General features: G+C 44.6%; 1 protein-coding gene across 1 annotated transcript; it reads right to left on the minus strand.

The window, feature by feature from the left end:
• Positions 1-10,303: 10,303 nt before the first annotated feature.
• Positions 10,304-19,186, minus strand: CYYR1 (cysteine/tyrosine-rich 1). The gene is made up of 4 exons (XM_009573764.1): positions 19,016-19,186; positions 15,965-16,152; positions 13,505-13,662; positions 10,304-10,437 (listed from the first exon to the last, which is right to left on the minus strand). Exons 1-4 carry the CDS (start codon positions 19,184-19,186, stop codon positions 10,304-10,306), a joined length of 651 nt encoding a protein of 216 aa, XP_009572059.1.
• Between the last annotated feature and the right edge of the window lie 227 nt (positions 19,187-19,413).

The following is a 19,413-nucleotide window of genomic DNA, read 5'->3' on the forward strand; positions in this document are numbered from 1 at the left end:
AGTCCATACCAGATGACGTCATGCTCAGCATATAAGGCTGGGTGAAGAAGAAGGAAGGGGGGACGTTCGGAGTGATGGTGTTTGTCTTCCCAGGTAACCATTACACATGATGGAGCCCTGCTTTCCTGGAGATGGCTGAACCATGGGAACTGCCTGCCCATGGGAAGCAGTGAATGAATTCCTTGTTTTGCTTTGCTTGCGTGCACGGCTTTTGCTTTGCCTATTAAACTGTCTTTATCTCAACCCACGAGTTTTCTCACTTTTACCCTTTGGATTGTCTCCCCCATCCCATTGTGAGGGGGAGAGAGCGAGCGGCTGGGTGGGACTTAGTTGCTGGCTGGGGTTAAACCACGACACGCACTCTGTTCTCACGCTGCCTTTGCGGGATATCAGACCTCACTCAACTCAACGCACCTAACTCAAATTTACTAATAATGACATGAGTAATGGCAGCAGCAAAGACATGGGGGCAAGGGGCTTACAGCAGCGGTCTTGGAGTGTGGTGCAGCCTCTCCAGAGCCCCTGTGTACCTCCCCGTTGCGGGTCTGCGTGTTGTGTCCTCTCTGCTGCCCTCCCAGGTGTGCTACAATGCACGACAATCACACCTCCATGTTGCCATGCAGACCTCTCCTGAAGTCTTGCCAGCACATTTCAATGAACGACGCTAGCAGGACACTTTAACTGTCAATTTTGTATTCAATATTTCCGTGGGCAAAACTGAATATTTTGTCATGCCCGATTACATTTCTAAGTTCAAGTCTTCACTCAGACCCTAACTAGATGCTGAGTATTTTTCTTCCTGAATTACACAGAGACTAGCAAACCATACGTAAAGGAACCATTAGGGGAAAAAAAAGCTATTTTGTGATTGCTTTGTCTCTAATAAACAGAGATTGTGAAAAGGTATTATGTTCAGTATCAATTATTCATATTTCCAACAAGTGACTGACACATCCTCAAGTTACGACTTCCATCCACACTGGCTATAAAATACCGTTTTCACTATGATTGGAATGGCTGTTACCGGCTGTCAATTAAAATATAGATCATGTACCAGGCAATAGAAGCTGACAACACCAGGAAGAAATAACACTTGACAGCCACTTGGGAAATATATAGGCAAGAGAAGACTGAAAATTGCTGAAGATCTTTATCTATAGCTTCTTGCTTTTAAACACTGACCTCCAAGATATGAAGAACAGAAAGATTTATTTGCACTTGAAAATTTCCCTTACCTCCTGTTGTTCTGTTTCCTTTTCATAACCAGCATAAATGAAATATTTCTAAATTAGATTGCATTACGCATATTTTAAAGAAGCAGCACCGAAATCACTCCCACTTCCCAGCATGAGAAATTTCCCTTAGCACAAATCCTTGGCTGTCATTTTCCAGCCCTTGTACCCAGGGTGGACTGGAGTTAATTACCTGAAGTGAGGAAGTCTTCAGGTGAAGCCCAGGGAAGATTTATCATTTTGTTTGTTTAGCCCTTGGATCCACTGGAATTGGCCTTTCATAGCAATATATCATTCATAGGAATGATATAGGAAGGAGGAGGTTTTTTTTCAGAAGCTGGGAAGTCAAACAAAATATTCTCAACTCTCGGGTAGGCACCCAGATATGGACAACTTACACAAAGTAATTACACTGTCTCAAAAATTAACAGTCTAGAGATTGCAGAGTTGGCCAGGTAATTGCCCAGCAGTTCCCAAGGCTGGATGCAGATACTCGGAGGTGCGCCTGTTCCCCTGTCCGTGCTGTCACCGTGCTCCGCAGGAGGGCAAGGATAGGCAGAGCTACTGCCAGAGGTCAGCCTGTACTCCGTTTTCTTACTCTTGAGGCATGGAAGAAGCAAATGGCAGAGACTTAATCGCCCTTTTCAATTGCAAAGGTCAAAAATACCAGCTTATCAAATTGATACAAAATGAGTGAGTGTATTTCTGGTTGTAGATCCAACTTTGCTTAATCCAACTTCATCATGCAAGTCTTACGTGAGGGTCATGGTGAATAGGGCACCAGGTGAACCAGACACTTTGCTCTGTCTAGACCAGAATTATTCTTCTGTCGCAGACAGAACTGATCACTCTTGTCCTATTTCATTTATGAAAACTCTCATTGGGTACCTTGACTATCATACTCAAAATAAGTCTATTATCCATGGATGGAGAAGTGCTTTAAAACGTCGGTGAATCTTGAGCTCCAGCTAGTGGGGTGCTTCGTTTTCCCTCACTTCCCACAAGCCAAGATCTAATATCTGAATCAATCCCTCTTATCCTTACTCGTGTCAGAAGGATCATTGTCCAAGCTTACCACTGAGTAGATCAGGCTTAAAAAGGAAATTCTCTGCACTTATCAGCTAGAGAAAGAACATATGTTGGTCTCCTGATCTTTTTTTTTTAAATGAATATGACAGGTGTGGAAGGGATAGGAACATCAGGATGCTACTCTTCTGGCTTTAAAGACAAGCATCAGTAAACCTACATGTTTATGTCGTGACTTTTCCCAGGATTCTTGGCTATCAGGTCAATCTTGCCTTTCCGCAGGACTTCAATCCTTGTGGCATACAGCATCCCCTCTCTGCACCACATCACTAGTCACAGCTCGTCCTCAATTTCACTCACTGAGGCTGACCAGAAATTATAATCAGCAATAAACACCAGCAACCAGAAGGATTTTAATGATAGGTTTTTCAATGAAAATAAGTATTGGCCCTTGCCAAGCTGACTTACTGCCGTGCCCCCCATTCGTTTTGCCACCCCGCGGGTGCCACACACCAACCCCTGCAGAACCCGGGAGCCGCCGCTTGTACAGTGGGGCGTGAGGACTCACGGCTGGGGTGAGGAGGCCTCCCCAGTAGGGAAGGATTACTAATTGCCCTAGTTTGATTGTAATCACATAGTGAGAGCTGGTGGAAACTTCGTTTTACTCTACCAGTCTCTCAGATGTGTCAGGGACCATTTATACCTCGCTAGAGTCTCTTGTAGATCATGAAGATGGATATACAGCAACAGCGTAGCAAGGGCTGTGGCAGACCTCTTAAACATACGTTCACAGTTTGTCATAAGGAGCCTAAATCTATCACCCAGGTGGGATGGTTTACCTCCAAGTTCATCATTAGGTGCACACACATGTATCAGCTGATTTCCCAATCCTGACTCAGATGGCTGATCCCCCACCCTCCACCTCAGAGAAAGAGCACCACCAAATGAGGAACAGTAATGCAGCACATATGTATTTATTCTCATTCCTAAATCTCAAGAATTTACCTGATGAGGTCTCAGCTGAGGCACAGTAGTGGAGACTGCACTACCACAGCACTTCTCTGATGAATGCCCACAAGAACTCTGCCTTGTTTTTTCAACACAGAAATAATGATGATGATACTCATAAATTCTTGTTATGTGAAGTAGCAGGTACAAAAGCAACCTTGTCTCTTAGCTGTCAATAAATGGCAGGTACCCTGGCATCCCTTTATGCCTTGGCAAGTAACCAACCGCCCCAAGCCCATTACCGTAACAAAACAGATCACTGCTATGATACTCAGCCTCAAGCAAGGGCCACTCGGAAGTATACAGATTAATTCCACGTGTATGTTCTGCATATCCCACTGTACAATCTATATAATCTGTAGTTGTCGGGTTATTGTTCAAGTTTCAGGGTATAATGAAAGAGTTTGAGGCCCACTACATGGGTTCACTGGATTCCCAGCCATAGATTAACATTTTGTTTAATTAAGCACAGCCTAATCACCAACAAGTTACTGCCTGTATAAGACCAAGGGACATTAGATATCTAAAAATTAAGCCAGGAAATGTATTATACTTCAACAAAAAGGGTAAAAACAATTTCCCAGTTGAACGATTGTTCATAAAGGTCCAGACATAGAGCAGGGGGCTGTAGGTACCGAAATCACAAGGCAGCCCCAGAGAACGTTTGGGCTTTGCAGTTGCACAGATGCCCATAGCACACCCTCCCCTCCTGTAAAATGATCTACAGCGAAGGAAAACAGAAACGTTCAGAAAAGAGGAGACATGCTATCAACCTGATTGCTGGCAATACACAGGGAAAAAGACACCCCTCAGACCTGAGCTAAACCAGAAAGCAGATGTGGGCATGATTTCTTTTTCCATTTCCCTTTCCTCTTTCTAAACTTACTGACCACATTTGGATTTTTGGAAACAGAGAGAGAGAGTGGAGTTTCATCACAAGCAAAGCTTGGGCTGAGGGTGATCTCAGGATAGCTGCTGAACAGCTGGTCTTCCTCCCCTGTGGAGGAGGTGATGTTTAAAACCAGGGTAGGGATGACTTGCAGAGCCCAGCCTCTCCAGGCAGCTCCCAGCGGTGGCGATGGAGGGGGGCAGGGGAAGGGTCTGCTTGGAAAATGTTTTCCTGTGATCAGCGGTCTTCGGAAAAGCTCTTTGGCAAGCAGCAGTAAAATAAGGACACAGCCCCAAGGGATCTCGAGAGAGCGTGTAAAATAAGGGCAATGAGATGAGTCACTGGTAAATATGCTACAATATAAAAAAGACTGGGCAATTTCGATAAACTGGCAAAAGGCCGTACCACTGTCCAGATTAGGTCCTGTAATGGAGGACTTCCCGTCAATACGATGTGGGATCTATCGAGAGAAAGTTGAGGATGGGTTACTGGCCATGAAAAAATGGTTTTGCCCGTGTTCCTGAAAATGAACATATCATAGATGTGTTGCAAAGGGCTAAGACGGCCAGCCTGGCATTAATGCAAGAAAGGAGAACTGCCTAGAAGCCTCCCCCTCAGCAGGTTTCCTGCGAGTGAGCAGAGGGCTCAGGTGAAGACTCCGGCCTGGGGAAAACCAGCATTACACAGTTCCCACTTCAGCTTCCCTCCTGCAGGCTTCAGCTATTTAAAATCAGCTGCCTCCGCTGGCAGCAGGCCAGCTCGCCTCCATGAAGGAACCGGCTCCATATGCTAGGCTGACAAAAAAACCCACTTTCTTCAGAAACACCTAAGTCTTTGGCTTTCCTTTTGTTTCTGTTGGCTTTAGTCCATTCTCAGTCATCACTGTGATAGCAATGGCATCCAAAGGCTGCCCCTTCCTACTCCCCACCAAGGATGCAAAATACTAATGGTGCATAGCATAACAAAAATAATTCACATTTTCCATTCCCAGTGCTGTGTAAATATTGACCATCTAATCTTCACAGCAAACCGGACAGACAAACGTTTCTGCTCTAGTTATTGCCTCCAGCAACTTGAGTTACATGATCCCCGAGCCAGAGCTCCCTGGATCCTTCTCTGGGCTGTTCTCCTGATTGCGTGGCAGCTCTTCAGCACAGCCCGTGCTCATCGCTTTTGCCCTTCCTACAGTGACGGTCACTGGCAACAGCATCAGCGAGCGTCCTCCGTAGGTCATACAAAATCAGAAAACAAAATCAGTCTTGACCATTTTGTTTTTCCCCATCTCTCCTTCCCTTTTGTAAAGTGAGGGACCATCACCCCTCCTTTCTTTAGTCCTCTGCTTGTTCATCTCTTTCAGCTGCGCACCAAGATCATGATGGAGCAGGAGGGGTGTATTTAGAATGGGTGCACTGCAATCCAGGCTTGGACTGGGGCTCTGCTTTTTGGACCTCATACATTGCTGCAATATAAAAACCACCACTAGACTGGGTGTACCCATTGGAAAACAATAAGGACTACTTGATAAAAGGTCCTGGTCTTTATTTTCTCAAGGTGTTTTGTCCAAGCACTGACGTTTTAGTGAAACTGAAGAAATATATTCAATTTCCCTTGATTCTTTTGTGCAATTTCTGCCTCAGGGTGTTACATACTATTACTGTGTGCTGTTAAATACATGTTGCATTTTATTCCAAGGTGACTAAAATAATTATTTTTCTAGTTACTAAAGCATTTGGAGAGCTTCCAGGATGAAAGTGAATACAAAAACTGCCAAACATTTACTATTCTGATAGCCATTAGTGCTTTATGAACTATCCCATTATGTCCAAAAAGTATCACCGTGGTTTCACAAAGGGTCTTGAGAACATTTGCTTTAAATTGAAAGACTCTATTTCTGCTATACCAAGAACAGTGTTAATATCGATCCAGGTGCTCTATGGAGCAATCTGATCTTTTCATTGTGGCACTATCGAAAATCTGGTCTAGTGCACTGGTAAAACAGCATCTTTCGAAGTTACCAACATTAAAAAAGCAAATCGTTACATTTTTCATTAATTAAAAAAGGCTTATAATAGCATTAACGATCCTTTCATTGGAGTGTGTCATTTAGGTAATGGCAGCCTAGCACATTAACTTCCCTTGGCTTTGCCTTGGCCTTTTAACTCCTCCAACTCATTATTACCTAATTTGTAAAGTCTCCCAAATGGGTCATTAGCTCTTAAATACATTCCTCCTGCTGTTTGGTATATACCCGAGAAACAGTAGGCTGTCAGAGAGATAACTAGTTTGGAAGTAGCTCTTTCTGGGGAAAAAAAGTTAAAGGAACGCCAGATTAAATTAAGTTTGCAAAATGAATCATGGCTTGAAATATCCCCGATACACGATTAACTAAGACATCACACAGAATTCATTTTTTTCCACAAAAGAGGACTGGCATCAGCACGTATGCAAGCATATGTGCCCCTGTAAGCACCTGCAACTCCTGCTGCTTCCAATCCATAACAGCAACCGTGCAACCAGGCAGTCATCTAATGTGCTAAACTACGAAACGACGGAGAAAGGCTCCTGGGACCAGGTCCTGTACTCCTGACACAGTGACCTTCCCCGTCTGCCTCCCCAGCTCAGCCTAGAAATCGTGAACCAAAGGCAGAGCAACCCCAGACCACAAGAAAATCAGTACCATCTGGTCCAAGCATATGAACTGCCCAGGGCAACACTACATTCACGGACCAAATTAGTGTATTGTCCACTGCCAAGCAAGAAAAGCAAAAGATCGTTTGGCCTTTCCCAGCCATAGATTACATTTTTGTATTTTTTTCTTACTTTGCAATATGATGTAGGGCATGAGACTAAAATAAGTCAGTGTGACTAAGTAAAAAGTCTTTGTACTAGTGCACTCATCTGCAAGCTATTTATGTGAAACAGAATAAATGACTACTGGCCGGCAACATCTGCACTGCAGGGACTTTGAATATGGAGGTGTTGAACAAATTACATGTTTCCACACGAAGAAAATAACACTTAAAGTATAACAACATTTCAACTTTTTCAACTAAATTCATCTAATAAAACTTGAGTATTAGCAAATGCTCCCATTTGTTTAAGCAACAACTTCTTTGTTCCATTCCTTTACTTTTATAAATCTTTCTGACTCCCTCCTCCTCTTTGACTGTCTCAGTTTGCTTGCTTATTTTCGATGCCTCTCTGAAAAGAGGCTACTCTCTACTAGTTTTACCTGGTTTGCTGGAAGGGCAACACCTTTATGTTTTATGCCCTTAGCAAGGACAAGAGATGTGGTGTCCTTTGAGATTAAAATCATTGTCTCGTATGGACCAATATATATGAATCTGCAGAACATTAATTAACATACTAAAATCAACATCTTCATTAGTGTTTCCATATCAAACAAATAGCTCGCTATCACTATGACATTCTCAAATTCCTATTTCCATAATTTTCCCCTGGAATAAGCCATGTGTATGTTGCAGGTACTTCACTCACCATGACCTTTATGCAAGATCATCAGAGGCAACAGGCAATCGTAAAGCTGAAAAACAGAGGACTCTCTGATCAAAGACTTTTAGTTATTTTCCAGAAATGCCTTTTTATTTAAGAAACTTGCTTTATAACTTGTTCTGACAAATGTCACAGCTGGAGAAATTCTTCCTCTGAGGGCAGATTTACAATCTATAGGATAGTTTTCTTTCTCTGTATTTTTCAGGAGACCGGATTCATCAAATACAAACTGCGCTTTGATTTGTGCGTCTGCATGTTCAGCACAAAGAAATGAAATACAAGAATGGGAGAAATATACAATACTCCTTATCTATAGGTAACTTTTGGGCACAGAAATATCATCCCGTGTGATCAACTGGAAAGTGCTGAGGTTCTAATGTAGAATGATGTGGTACAAACAGGATTTCCCACAGAGAAAACTATGCTTATTCTGTTCTTCATGCTGGCCACCACGTTGAAGGCACATCAATACCCCAGCAGATGGTTTTGAGTAGGGACTGCCAAAACACCGTGCACAGAAGGTTGCACTTCATGGGAAGATTTCAACTGAGGAACATCAGTCTCTTGAGAGGTCATGGTACTAGCTGAAATGTTGCAGGACGTAGGGCAGAGTAGAAATAATTGTAAGGATAACCTAGTTCCGGACTTGTCACCTCTAAGCAGCAAAACAGAAATGCGAATATAACTTTCCTTCCTTGGAGAAGACTCCAAGGAACCAGCAGCAACCAAAACCTACAACGCAGCTAAGTTTTCCTTTGACTGGGTTACAAATGCCTAGGCAGCCAATGGGCCTGTGACTCAAGGCTCAGTTTGGCCAAGGGCCACAACATAGATCTTCTGAACTTGCAGTGGCAAGGACTGAAGCCATTTGCGCTTTCAAGTGGGGTTTCAAGAGGATAAGCTTAGTCAGCCTGGAAAGGACAAATACAATTACAGAATCTGAGCAGGAACAGTCAATAAGGTCTTGTTTACAAGAAGGCCTCTGAATAACTTTTGTGCTGAAAGTCCAAAGGCTGCTTGAGTTCTTCCCTGAATCAGGACTGAATGCCAAAAATATCAGACTTAGGGGGTGATGAGAGGTTGTCAGCTGACCTCACTTGGATATGGTACCACCTTTTGCAAGCTGTTTTTTTGTTCATTAATATACTGATACACCTGAAAAGAAGATGAGGGCTACACTGGAAAACATTTAAATGCATTCTGATCTCTGGGAATCTCTGAAATGGACCTGGTGCTGTGTCCTGAACACTAGATGCCGTATTTTTGTCACCTTCCGCTATTTTGGCTGTAGCATTCTCAAACTGCCCAGCCACCCAACTCAAACTAAGGGCGTTCAGCACTTTTAAATCCCCAAAGAGAACCACTGTCTTTGTGGTTCGCATGTAAAACTGAGAAAAATACCTAGTCTTACCATTAAAGGATGATGCTTTAGGTAATGGGATACTCTATTCTGAAGTCAAATAGCTGCTGCTGAATTACAGTTAGCCCCATAAGTATATGGAACATTTTAAATCATGAAGGCCTGTACTTTACATAGTAGAGATTAAGTAATTTTGAACAACGTGTGTGTGACAAATGCAAAAAATATTATTTGGTGACTTACAGTTTTAAAATGCCCAAGACGACATTCAAAAGTAATCTGATGCTCACAGTCTCTCTGCTCATCTCTTTGGTTAGGCTGAATATCATTATTACTGGTAAGCAATATGATTTAAAAAAAAAAAATAGTCTTTATGCAATCCAATTGAAGACAAATCTATGATGTTTTAATATTTGGGTTGTATTTCTTCTCCCACTTGTGAGTTTTCCTGATTCAGTATTTTTTACAAAAAACGAAGTATCATTTGCTGATAAAAAAGTCATTGTAGCACATGTCCAATGTATACAGTATTTAAGTCCAGGTAAAAGTAAATCAGCTATAAATTAGTGTATTTCACATTAAAAATGCTCTTTATGTTTACATTTCAGGCTACAAACTAGTCTCAAACTGCTTAAAAGTAGGCACTTAAAACAACCTGCACTTGACCAAAAAAAATTCCATTGTTTTTTGGTTACTGAATAACTCCAACAGCACTTCTCTTGATAATATGCTTATCAGACCAATATGCACAGCTGATCATCGGGTATTACCGGCCTGAAATAGAACTGAAAATAGCTTCAGTCTTCCTGGTTCTTCCTTATTCCCCTCGTTTCAAGAAAAGACATAAGACATTCTTGAAGACAACAGTTGGAGTCTTCCCCCAAAATAAGCCCCAGCAGCTGCCTCCTGTGCTTTTGAAAGAGCTTGTTGAACTATTTGCACCACTTGCATGTTCTTACATGGGAAGACCCCCACTCCCGCGCGCTGTAACGGGCTGCAGCTGAAGCTAAGCACTGATGCTAAGCACTACTCATCAGGCACTAACTTACAGGAACTGTTTCTTTGGTCACGCGTTGTTTTATCATGAAATATGATGGTCCAGAGCGGACAGTATTTTTCTTCATCCTGAGCCATGGCAACCCTCCCAGCTTATTTCAACACCTGGCCATATGGGTTGATGCAGACCCCATCCTATTTGTCCCTGAGCTGACAGTATTTGTTCCAACGGTGCTGGCTGTTTCAACAGGCAGTTAATATCCATGTGAAGCCATGTGATTATTTCCCTGAATATCCAGGGTAAGGAGGGGGTGGGGGATACTGTATCGAAGTCTGTGGAGTTGGAGTATAAGGTGGAGGTAGGTCAGCTGGGTACTCCATTTCGTATTCGTAACTGTATGGTGGTGGAGCCACTGAAGTGGGAGAAAAAAGAAGACATAGTTAAAAATGCAGGCCCCCAAGTATTCTCTAGTTGACATTCAGACTTCCATACAACAGATGTCAAGTCTCCTGGCAATGCGCTTGCTTTTTTTTCAAACTGTCAATATACAGTCACTTTATGTCAATGCAAGTCCTTGCTTATTGCCCTTTCCTTCACTGCTTAGCTGTGTGCCCACCGACATGTTGTGCTGGTAACAGTGTTTGAGTGGCCATATGGCAGATGATACCACGGTGATGTGGCAGAGCTAAACTTTTTCAGGGGAGGAAGGTTGGGTTTTTATCAGATCCACTCCCTTTCACCCCCTTCAGTAGCAACATGGACTTATGTCATCTCAAATTGACGGCTTTCGCTGATCTCCACAGACCTCTCAACCACCCTCTGGATCCCCAGGAGATGTGTGCCATGCCATGCCATGCCAAACATAGCTGAAAGCTCCTCACTGCACAGCAGCGTCACATCTTCCAGGGCAAATGCCGGACATCTTCCCAGGACTTCCCAGGGCTCGGGCTGAGGGATAACAAAGCTTTCGCCTTGTTCACCCCAACAGAGACATCTGAGGAGAGCCCCACATTTGTAAACTGGGTCAGGCATTTAGGAAACAACAAGAATATTCACAAACAGCTGAAAACGTTTTCTCAACTACTTCTAGTAACTTTACAGAAGAAGGATTAATTCAGTGATCATAAAGACAGCAAATGCTGCAGAATGATAGCACGGTAGGAACTGAAGGCTCCATATCAAGACCCCATTAGAGTAGTCCCTACAAATTTTAAGGTCCAGAGTCTGCTGCTTCTCTGTTCATGTCACCATGGATGCTTTCCTATGCCCTCCCTAGATGTCTCAGGCAGACTGGCAGTGAAATAGCACTTGAATAGAGAGGAAACAGAAAACTAGGATGTTTGTGATGGGGGGAGGAGACTCAAATCCCAGTGTGCCATGAAAAGCACTCCCTGCTCTCTGAAAACCCGTCAGCCACTGTGGCTGAGGCCAAAGGAAGGGCATCCCCTCGCTTGCTGTTCCTGTCTAAAACAGGTAATGGCAGGGGGAAGGGTTGGTCACAAACCCTGCAGTCAAAGCCAGGTAAATCATTACTCCAGAAGTGTTCATGACAGCAGGGAACACGGAAATAATTTCAGAGCTTCCCCATCCTCCAAAAAATTGCTGCTGCTGAGAGGAAGCACTGCTCGAACTAATGTTTGCACCAGGAATGGGGAGCATGCAGAGCCAAACTGCCTGGAGGTGGAGAGATAGGGGTGAGTCATTGCAGGAGCAGACTGGGGGAGGAAAAGGCTACAGCCCTGGAATCTTCATTTTGCTCTTGTTTTTACAGCTTGCAGTGACTGTTAGATCCTGAAGTAGCTCTTCAGCAATTCATGGTTGAGAATATTGCAGTTTTCTTTCATTACTCATCTCTCTATGCAAAACAATGTTGCAATGATAAGGATGATTATAGATGGTTTTAGTTTAACTGGAAAGTAAGAACATGAGGGAGAAAACAGACACTCAGAGCAGTGAATGTGATAAAGGAACACATAATAAATATTGCAAAGCTTGCCTGTAAGTATACATAATGCACCTGGGATTTGCTGCAACCTTTGCAACAGGAGGGAATACAAAGGCAGGGGATCTCTAAGAGTGGGATGAGGGGACTTCATCCATGAAACACCATTGCCTTTTATTACAGTGAACTCTCAAGTTATCCCAAGGCAATCGCTCCTGGATTTGTAATTAAGTGTCACTGAAGCACAGACATAGCTGCACTGCATAAACACCGTTATGCTGCTTCCAGGGTCAGTTTTGCTCTTCAGCAACGTGGCCACTTTCTCGTGGTGGGGAGCCAGACAAATGAGCCTTGCAGACCCCAGCTGGCTGGGTGCAGCACCTTTGGTGCTCCTGTACCCCAATCCTAGACTGGCGTGAGTTGACAAGCGTGGTACAGAGTGGCTCTGCACAGAGCTAGCACAGGTACAGCCTGATGTACCCGTTCCCACTCACTATGGGCACAACTGCACTGGAGCAGACCCATGAGGGGTCCCTACTGTCCCGTGGGGTGCCCAGAGCCTGTGACAGCTTATTAGCTCAGTGCCAGATCTGACTTAGGCTCTGTGCCTCCCCTGGTGCTGCCCTGCACCTAAAAAACCAAACACCAAAACAATGTAAACCCACGGACAGGCCTCCACTGAGCACATCCAACACTAAGCTAGACCTAACAAGCACCGCCAGATCTCAGCTAACTTTGACCAAGGCGCAACGGGCATCTCTGCACTGTGCTCCAAGTTCCTATCAGTTCAGGCACAGTGCCAGGCGGATGCAGAGAGCTAGCTCGGATCCAGCACCGCATGCCAGCCAGCAGTCCCTCCTGGGACACACAGCAGAGAACACACCGCAAAGACGTCTGTGTGCCTTTGTAGAAGTCATCTGGGGTCCTGCAGCACCCAGCAGGGCTTGTGAGCTCTGGCCAAGTACCAACCAGCTCGGGCTGCATTAGACTCCACATGGCACCACTCGAAGCCTTTGCGCTATGATCCACAGACGTTATTGTCCAGGTTTTCCCCTCTCTGTGGTATGCTGGGCCCCCATTATATCGGGACAATGAAAGGGAGCTGACTGCACTTGAACAAGGGCAAATACAAGAACCAGAAGAACAAAAGAAGAGCAACTGATCCGTCGCCAGAGAGCCTCTGGCACAGGGAGAAGGTCTATCCTGCACAATGCAGCACTGCCCTGAGTGAGGTCTCAACGTGCTACTGCGGGCATCGCAAGCCATACAGCTGTGTGAGTATGGCACCTCGCCAGATCTCATTAGCCCACTGAATAGCTGAATAAATTAGCCCAGGCAGAGCGCTGCACTGACGAACACTGCGCACACTGAGCTGTCTTGCGTTTCTCAGCAGGGAGTCATGCCGCTCCCCTCCGGACTGAGAAGAGCTGCCTGCTGTATTCACATCCCCCATTTACTGCGGAGCCCTAACTATCCAAAGATAGACTTCTACCATGAATGCAGGCACTCTTGCAGTGCTGTCATTTCGCTTCCTTACCTGGGTACGTGCTGATAGCGTTGATGTGCGTAGTTCGGATGACCCCTACTCGAGTCCCACGGTTGTTCTTCATGCACATGCAGATACAGATGGCAATCCCAGCAATCACTCCCATTATAAATACTATACCAAAAACAATTCCAGCTATGGCTGTGCCTCTGCAAGGGGAATGGAAACACGCAGTCATTCTCAGCCAAATGATGTTTACAAAATAAAGTTCTTTTCTCAGGAGTGGCCCTCATTTGAGGAAAAAAGTGCATATTGATTACTGAAAATGCTGCAAATCTTGATTCATCAGGGCATCTGAACAGAAGAAATGAAAGGTCTCCAAGACCAAAATGCGAAACTATTTCAAAGTCGCCTTTGCAATCGTGCCAGATCACTCTGCTGATCTACCCTATGTTAAATTCTCCCATTCCAGGGCCTTCTGAATTTAACAACTTTTAAATATTACCAAAAATAATGTCTTCCCTTTCCCCTCATCACACAAGACTTTTTTTTCCTAAAGGCATCGGTATGATTTTCTTTTGAAAAGAAAGAGTAATTTATCCCCAGTAATATATTCCAGAAGCATCCCAAAGCACCTGCATACTGTGCTTCCACAGGAGTGGTTTGTCATTGTTTTATCTTAGGTCAAAAAGTCCTTCTGCTGTGCTTCTGAGCCCACAGATTAAGAAAAGCCTCCTCTTCTTTGAGGATGAGCAGCAAGAAGCAAAGTGAATGCCCACTCTTTCACACATCTGCTGCTGCAGCCAGCATAAATATTTGAGGCTTAAACGATTTCTTTTAAAATGGTCCAGAGGAAAGAATTAGCTCAGCCCCTGAAGTAAAGAATCAGACTTTCCTTGAAATTATGTAGAGAAAGGAAAGGAAGCCTTACTGCACTGACACATGGGAGAAAAACCTCACCAAAAGGCACTGAAGAGCTCCCAATAATATTGAGGGCAAAATCAGCCTTTCTGATGAACCCTAGTTCACTCAGGTTTGTTGTCAGACACAGGCAGTGAAGCATATGTTATATTAAAGATGGTATTTATAGCCTGCCCTTTTATGAAACATACCCAGTGACTTGACAGAAGTATTCTTACTCTGTGAACTTCTTCATCTTCCAGCAAAGATTTCAAATAGCAACCTTGCTGGCAACTCTTTTACTAGACATTTTAATCAATCCAAACTGATAGTTTGTCAACATGAATAAGCTCCACTAGGAATTATTGCAATGTAGAGAATAAAACAGGCACTGCAATACTACAAAGACAAATATTAAAAGGAGCCTAAACCATAGTTTAGCTTCCCCATACAAGTGTGGGAACACATAGCAGGCCTGATTTTCAAAATGCTGACAGCCTGATAGCCAAAAAGTCAGCAAGAGTCAGGATGAACCCAGTATTTGAAAAATCAGACCTATTTAGGAACCTAAATATGAATTTAAGAGCTTGTTTTTAGGCCCCAACTATTGAGGAACTTGGCCAAGATTTGCAGTACAATTACTGAATTGTATAGCATAAGTAAACACAGACAATTTGCTGTCTTACTAAAATACACTGCCAGGGAGCTAAATTGCTCTCTGCTGTTATGTAGCAATGAATGAAGAGTGTGCAGGGAGAGTAAACCTGTTAATATTTTGCAGAATATATACAGGCCTAATTTACAAAACCCTAACTCATGGCAGCAAGCACCTGGCTGTAAAACCAGTAGCTCAAAACACTGATGTGATCAAGTGCTTTGGTATTAACCACCATGAGTAACTGAGAAAAACTTCCCCACGTCCTCCACGTCCCTGACAGTTTGCATCTAACAAAAAGACAGTCTGATGCTGTTGGAAGATGTGACCAAGAGACCTCCAGTCTTCCCATCCTGCTCTCTCTGGGAATATTATCGCTACCTTGAGAGAAACTGCCGTATGAGAAAAGTTTGATTCAGGAGACACTTTAACATAATACTCTCTTCATTCCAGAAAGTTTTCTTAGAAAATCACAATTAAAAAATCAGGCATAATGCACGGTACCCCTATTATAAACAACAGTGAATCGCTACTGCTTTTGCTACATCCACTTAGTGGATGAATCACTGTGCCCTTCGCTGGGAGGGCTGCATCGCAGAGTCGCAGGGAACTCTGTTACGCTGAAATAATCCGTCTCCCAGGTGGAAGGAGCAGAATCAGCCACTGCTGACCACTGGCCTCAGGTCCTGCATTGCATTTCTGCATTGTATTCGGTCCACTGCTGCCCAGCTCCTGCATCCCAGGTACGCTCTGCCTGGCTGACCTGCTCAAATCCCAGAAACCACAATAGTTTATTGCACTTCTAACCAGATGCACCCTGAGGAAAACTCAACCTCCATCCTAAAGCCTGACAGAAGTGGGTAACACACCGCACACGTTACGTTCCCAGTGCTAAATTAATAGTTCTCCATTAACAAAGCCCATTTTAAACACAGTTTAAATAGAGTTTGTCTCACCTGTCTCCACAGGCAAATGTGTCCCATTTGTTCCAGAAATGGTCAGCCAGATGCCATTCCGTCATCTGCCCTGAGCGATGGGTTGCATTCTTCATGAGCCAGTGCCTACCGGACACCCCAGACTCACACCCAAAGCCCACTCTTCCCTTCCGCATGAACAGCAACTGCTCCAAAGCAATATCGCTCCACTAATTTAAATGACGATTCCATGCAACTTTACATAAGAAGTATTTATAAGGAAAGGAAAAAAGATGACAAAAGATCTGATACCATCTTCAAAAGCAGTTTCCACCTTTCCTCAGGTATTAAGCAGATACTTATACACCTGCCAGCTTGCTTTGGGTGACAGAACTGAGATCCAAGGACTCACTTGCAGTCCTATAGCTTTTCCTAGTGACTCTTTGGAGGTGTTGGCTGACTGGCACCATCCTGCCTCTGCAAAGAAACAGTGGTAGGGCAAGACACAGCTGTAGAAAGCCCATCTGTGTCTGCCTGCATCTGAAATTCAAAAAGGGCTGAAGCCCACTGGCAAAACTTCCAAGCTGGAAAAGGCCTCTCAGTCTGAACACAACTATACTGGAAAGCAAAAACCACTTCTGTCGGGCTAGCAAACCTGGGTCAGTAAGCAAAATAAGGAATATCCGCTAAAGCATTGTTTTGCTGGTCCCCATCGTAGCTCCTATTGGTATACCCATGAACCAGAAACAAAAATGGTCACTAAAGAAAACATTCACCAGCTTAGCTCTGCTGACAAAACTGGCAAGTGCAAGTCTTACTCATGGTTCTGAAATCAGGACAAAAAGCAGTTTAAATAGCGAGACCCATCGCTGCTTGTGGATTCAGGTTTTCACGCTGCAGTGGTAAATTTAGATCACCTATGGATGGTTACGCAAAGAGAGCCTGAGATATGGAGCAAAAGATGTAGGTCACTTTTTAAATCTGGTTACAGCCTGACTGAGTACCAGCAGAAAGGCGCTCGCTGCTGTCGGTGGGCTTCAGATCAGACCCAGTGCCACACATGTGAAACTGTTCCAGGAATCAAGTGTTTGAGTTGAAAAGGATCTGTTTGAGAGGACTTCAGGAGATGTACTCTCCCAAATATCTATAACAGAATATATATAACGCTATACCACTCTCTGACAGTGAGTAAAAGCGTAAACCCATCCTGATTCAGACCTGCAGCCCCTGCCACTCACAATGGCCCCCGGTAAAACTAGGAGCACTCTGCCTCTGAACATCAGGCTGCACCTTCTTCAGCACCAAATCCTGGCAGGACGACGGTCGTGCAGTTCTGGGCACACAGCACAAAAATAAACGCTTGTTCATTTTGTGGAATGCCTGTGGTATGACTAGAATGTATGAAAACACGTAAGCATGTACGTTTTATAAAATGGCTATTAGGGAAGTTTTTAAAACAAATATCCTATCAATAAATATCCCTTATTTTATATTAAAAAATGCTTGCTTTGTCTCTCTCTCTCTGATATTTTAGACTTCTGTGTAGAGACACAGATACACAGAGATTTTTCATGGTATCACCACCATAGAGCTGTTCAAGGGAAAGTGCCTAAGAGAAAAAGGACAGTGCAAAGCAAAAGAAGACCTAGAAACCACACAGCAGAGTCACATAGCAACTAGGAAGTTTGAAATAAAGGGAAAACTTGGAAATGGTACAATTTGAAGGAAGACATTATGCAAAGTCCTTTACAGAAGCAACACCAATGAAGAGAAAAAGACTGCCACAGAAGAACAATGCACAGAAAAGTAAAGATGGAGAGGGGGGAAAATAATTTTAAAGCCTTGGAAATGTCAAGAGAAACTGTCAGAGTAAAAATCAGATATTCAAAGAAGCAGCTTTCCACCTGCTTTTAACAACAGCCTGCTGGCAAGAATATAAATCTCATTCACAGCTTAACGTTTCTGGCCTAGCAGAACCCTGTGCAGGGGAGCAGGGCGTTTGCTGGGTGGCACCAATGCCTTGGCAATGCTGGAGCCAGGCAGGGCTCTCACGGCTCTTGCAGCCGGTGCAGCTGAGGTGCCCAGGGTCAGAGGACCCATCCCTCGGGGGAACCGGTAACTTGGGTGTTTTACACAAGTGGCAGAGGCGTCACCAGCGGTTGCTCCAGCCTGCGACAGCTAGGCTTGAGATGACTGGAGAAAAGGAGAGAGACTGAAGGGCAGCCCTGCTCCTTCAGGTCTTAATGAGTGGGACTGGAATTCATTTAGCGCCTCTTCCTCCTCCAGAAGGCTACTAATTTGGGATTTAGGCAAGCAAAGTGGATGTCAAATTTGCTCAAGACGAATACCGCCTCCACGGTCATCTCCACTTTGGGGACAGTGGATCTGAGAGGCCTAAAAATCTTACGGCTCAATAGGTTAGTGCTTCCTGAAGGAAGAATGATTACTGAATAGGCATAAATTTTTAAATGCATTGTCAAAATCTGGGAGCCAGGTATACATGGCCTGCACTGCTGTATGGCAGGGACTTTGTAGTCTGTTGGCCTCTGTTTTTCCTTCTTGGGTTCTGCCCTAACTTCACACGTGGTATGGCGTGGAGCATAAAACTTTGCTGGGGAGCCTGGTTTATTAGTACAAAACCGCAAAGAAAAGAAAAAATCTTTCAGTCAGCTTTTCCAGAAAGCCCACAGACTGTAATGCAAAATGTTTTAATCCCACCGGCACCAAGACAGTCCCTCCTGAGTCTGCCCCCTCCATCCCTCCTTCCCACCCAGGGATCCCCAGCAAAGTGCATGTCCCAAAAACCCCCTGCATCACTGTGGCCAAGGGATGCTGCACAGCACATCCCCCTGGCCTCCTCCTGCCTCTGAGGTGTCCTCTTGATGGGGGCATGCACAGGTCTGGCTCCAGTTATGGGTCAGGGCAAACGAGGCGAGGCACAGGGGGACAGATGCCCGCCAGCCCATCCTTGCTGCACTAGAAACCTCCAGCCACGTCCTTGCATCCCAATGCTGCTTCAGCCTCCCCCCAAAACCCTCCTGCTGAGGCTTAGGTTGCCCCTCTCCCCTCATATTAGCACTCATGCCTCCACACCTGCACCTCCTCAGTGTGCCGGGACAGCCCCACTGGGCACTGCTGGTGCCGTTCTCCGAAGATGCAGTTTCCATTTGCATGTCCTCCCGTGTCCCCATCGGGCAGTACCCCTGGCCCCTGGGTGCCTCGGAGGGAGCGGGTGCTGCCCGGCGCTCTGCTGGCTGTCCCCATGCTCCCAACTCTTCAGCTGTGGGTTGTGTGACCCTCACACCCCTGCCCTTCTTGCATTTGTTGTCCTTCACAAGCAGGTGGTTTCTCTTGATTCCTATCTTCCTTTAGCCCTTTCCTTCCCTGGAACGCATTTAAAGGCTTTCTTAAACTGGAGAAGCCACTAGGGGCAAGTAGGCAAAAAGATGCTTCAGGAAGAGCATAAGAAAAGGGAGAAAACTTTCTCTCCT

Source organism: Fulmarus glacialis, unplaced genomic scaffold (assembly GCF_000690835.1).
Source record: "Fulmarus glacialis isolate BGI_N327 unplaced genomic scaffold, ASM69083v1 scaffold8910, whole genome shotgun sequence".
Classification (NCBI taxonomy): Eukaryota; Metazoa; Chordata; class Aves; order Procellariiformes; family Procellariidae; genus Fulmarus; species Fulmarus glacialis.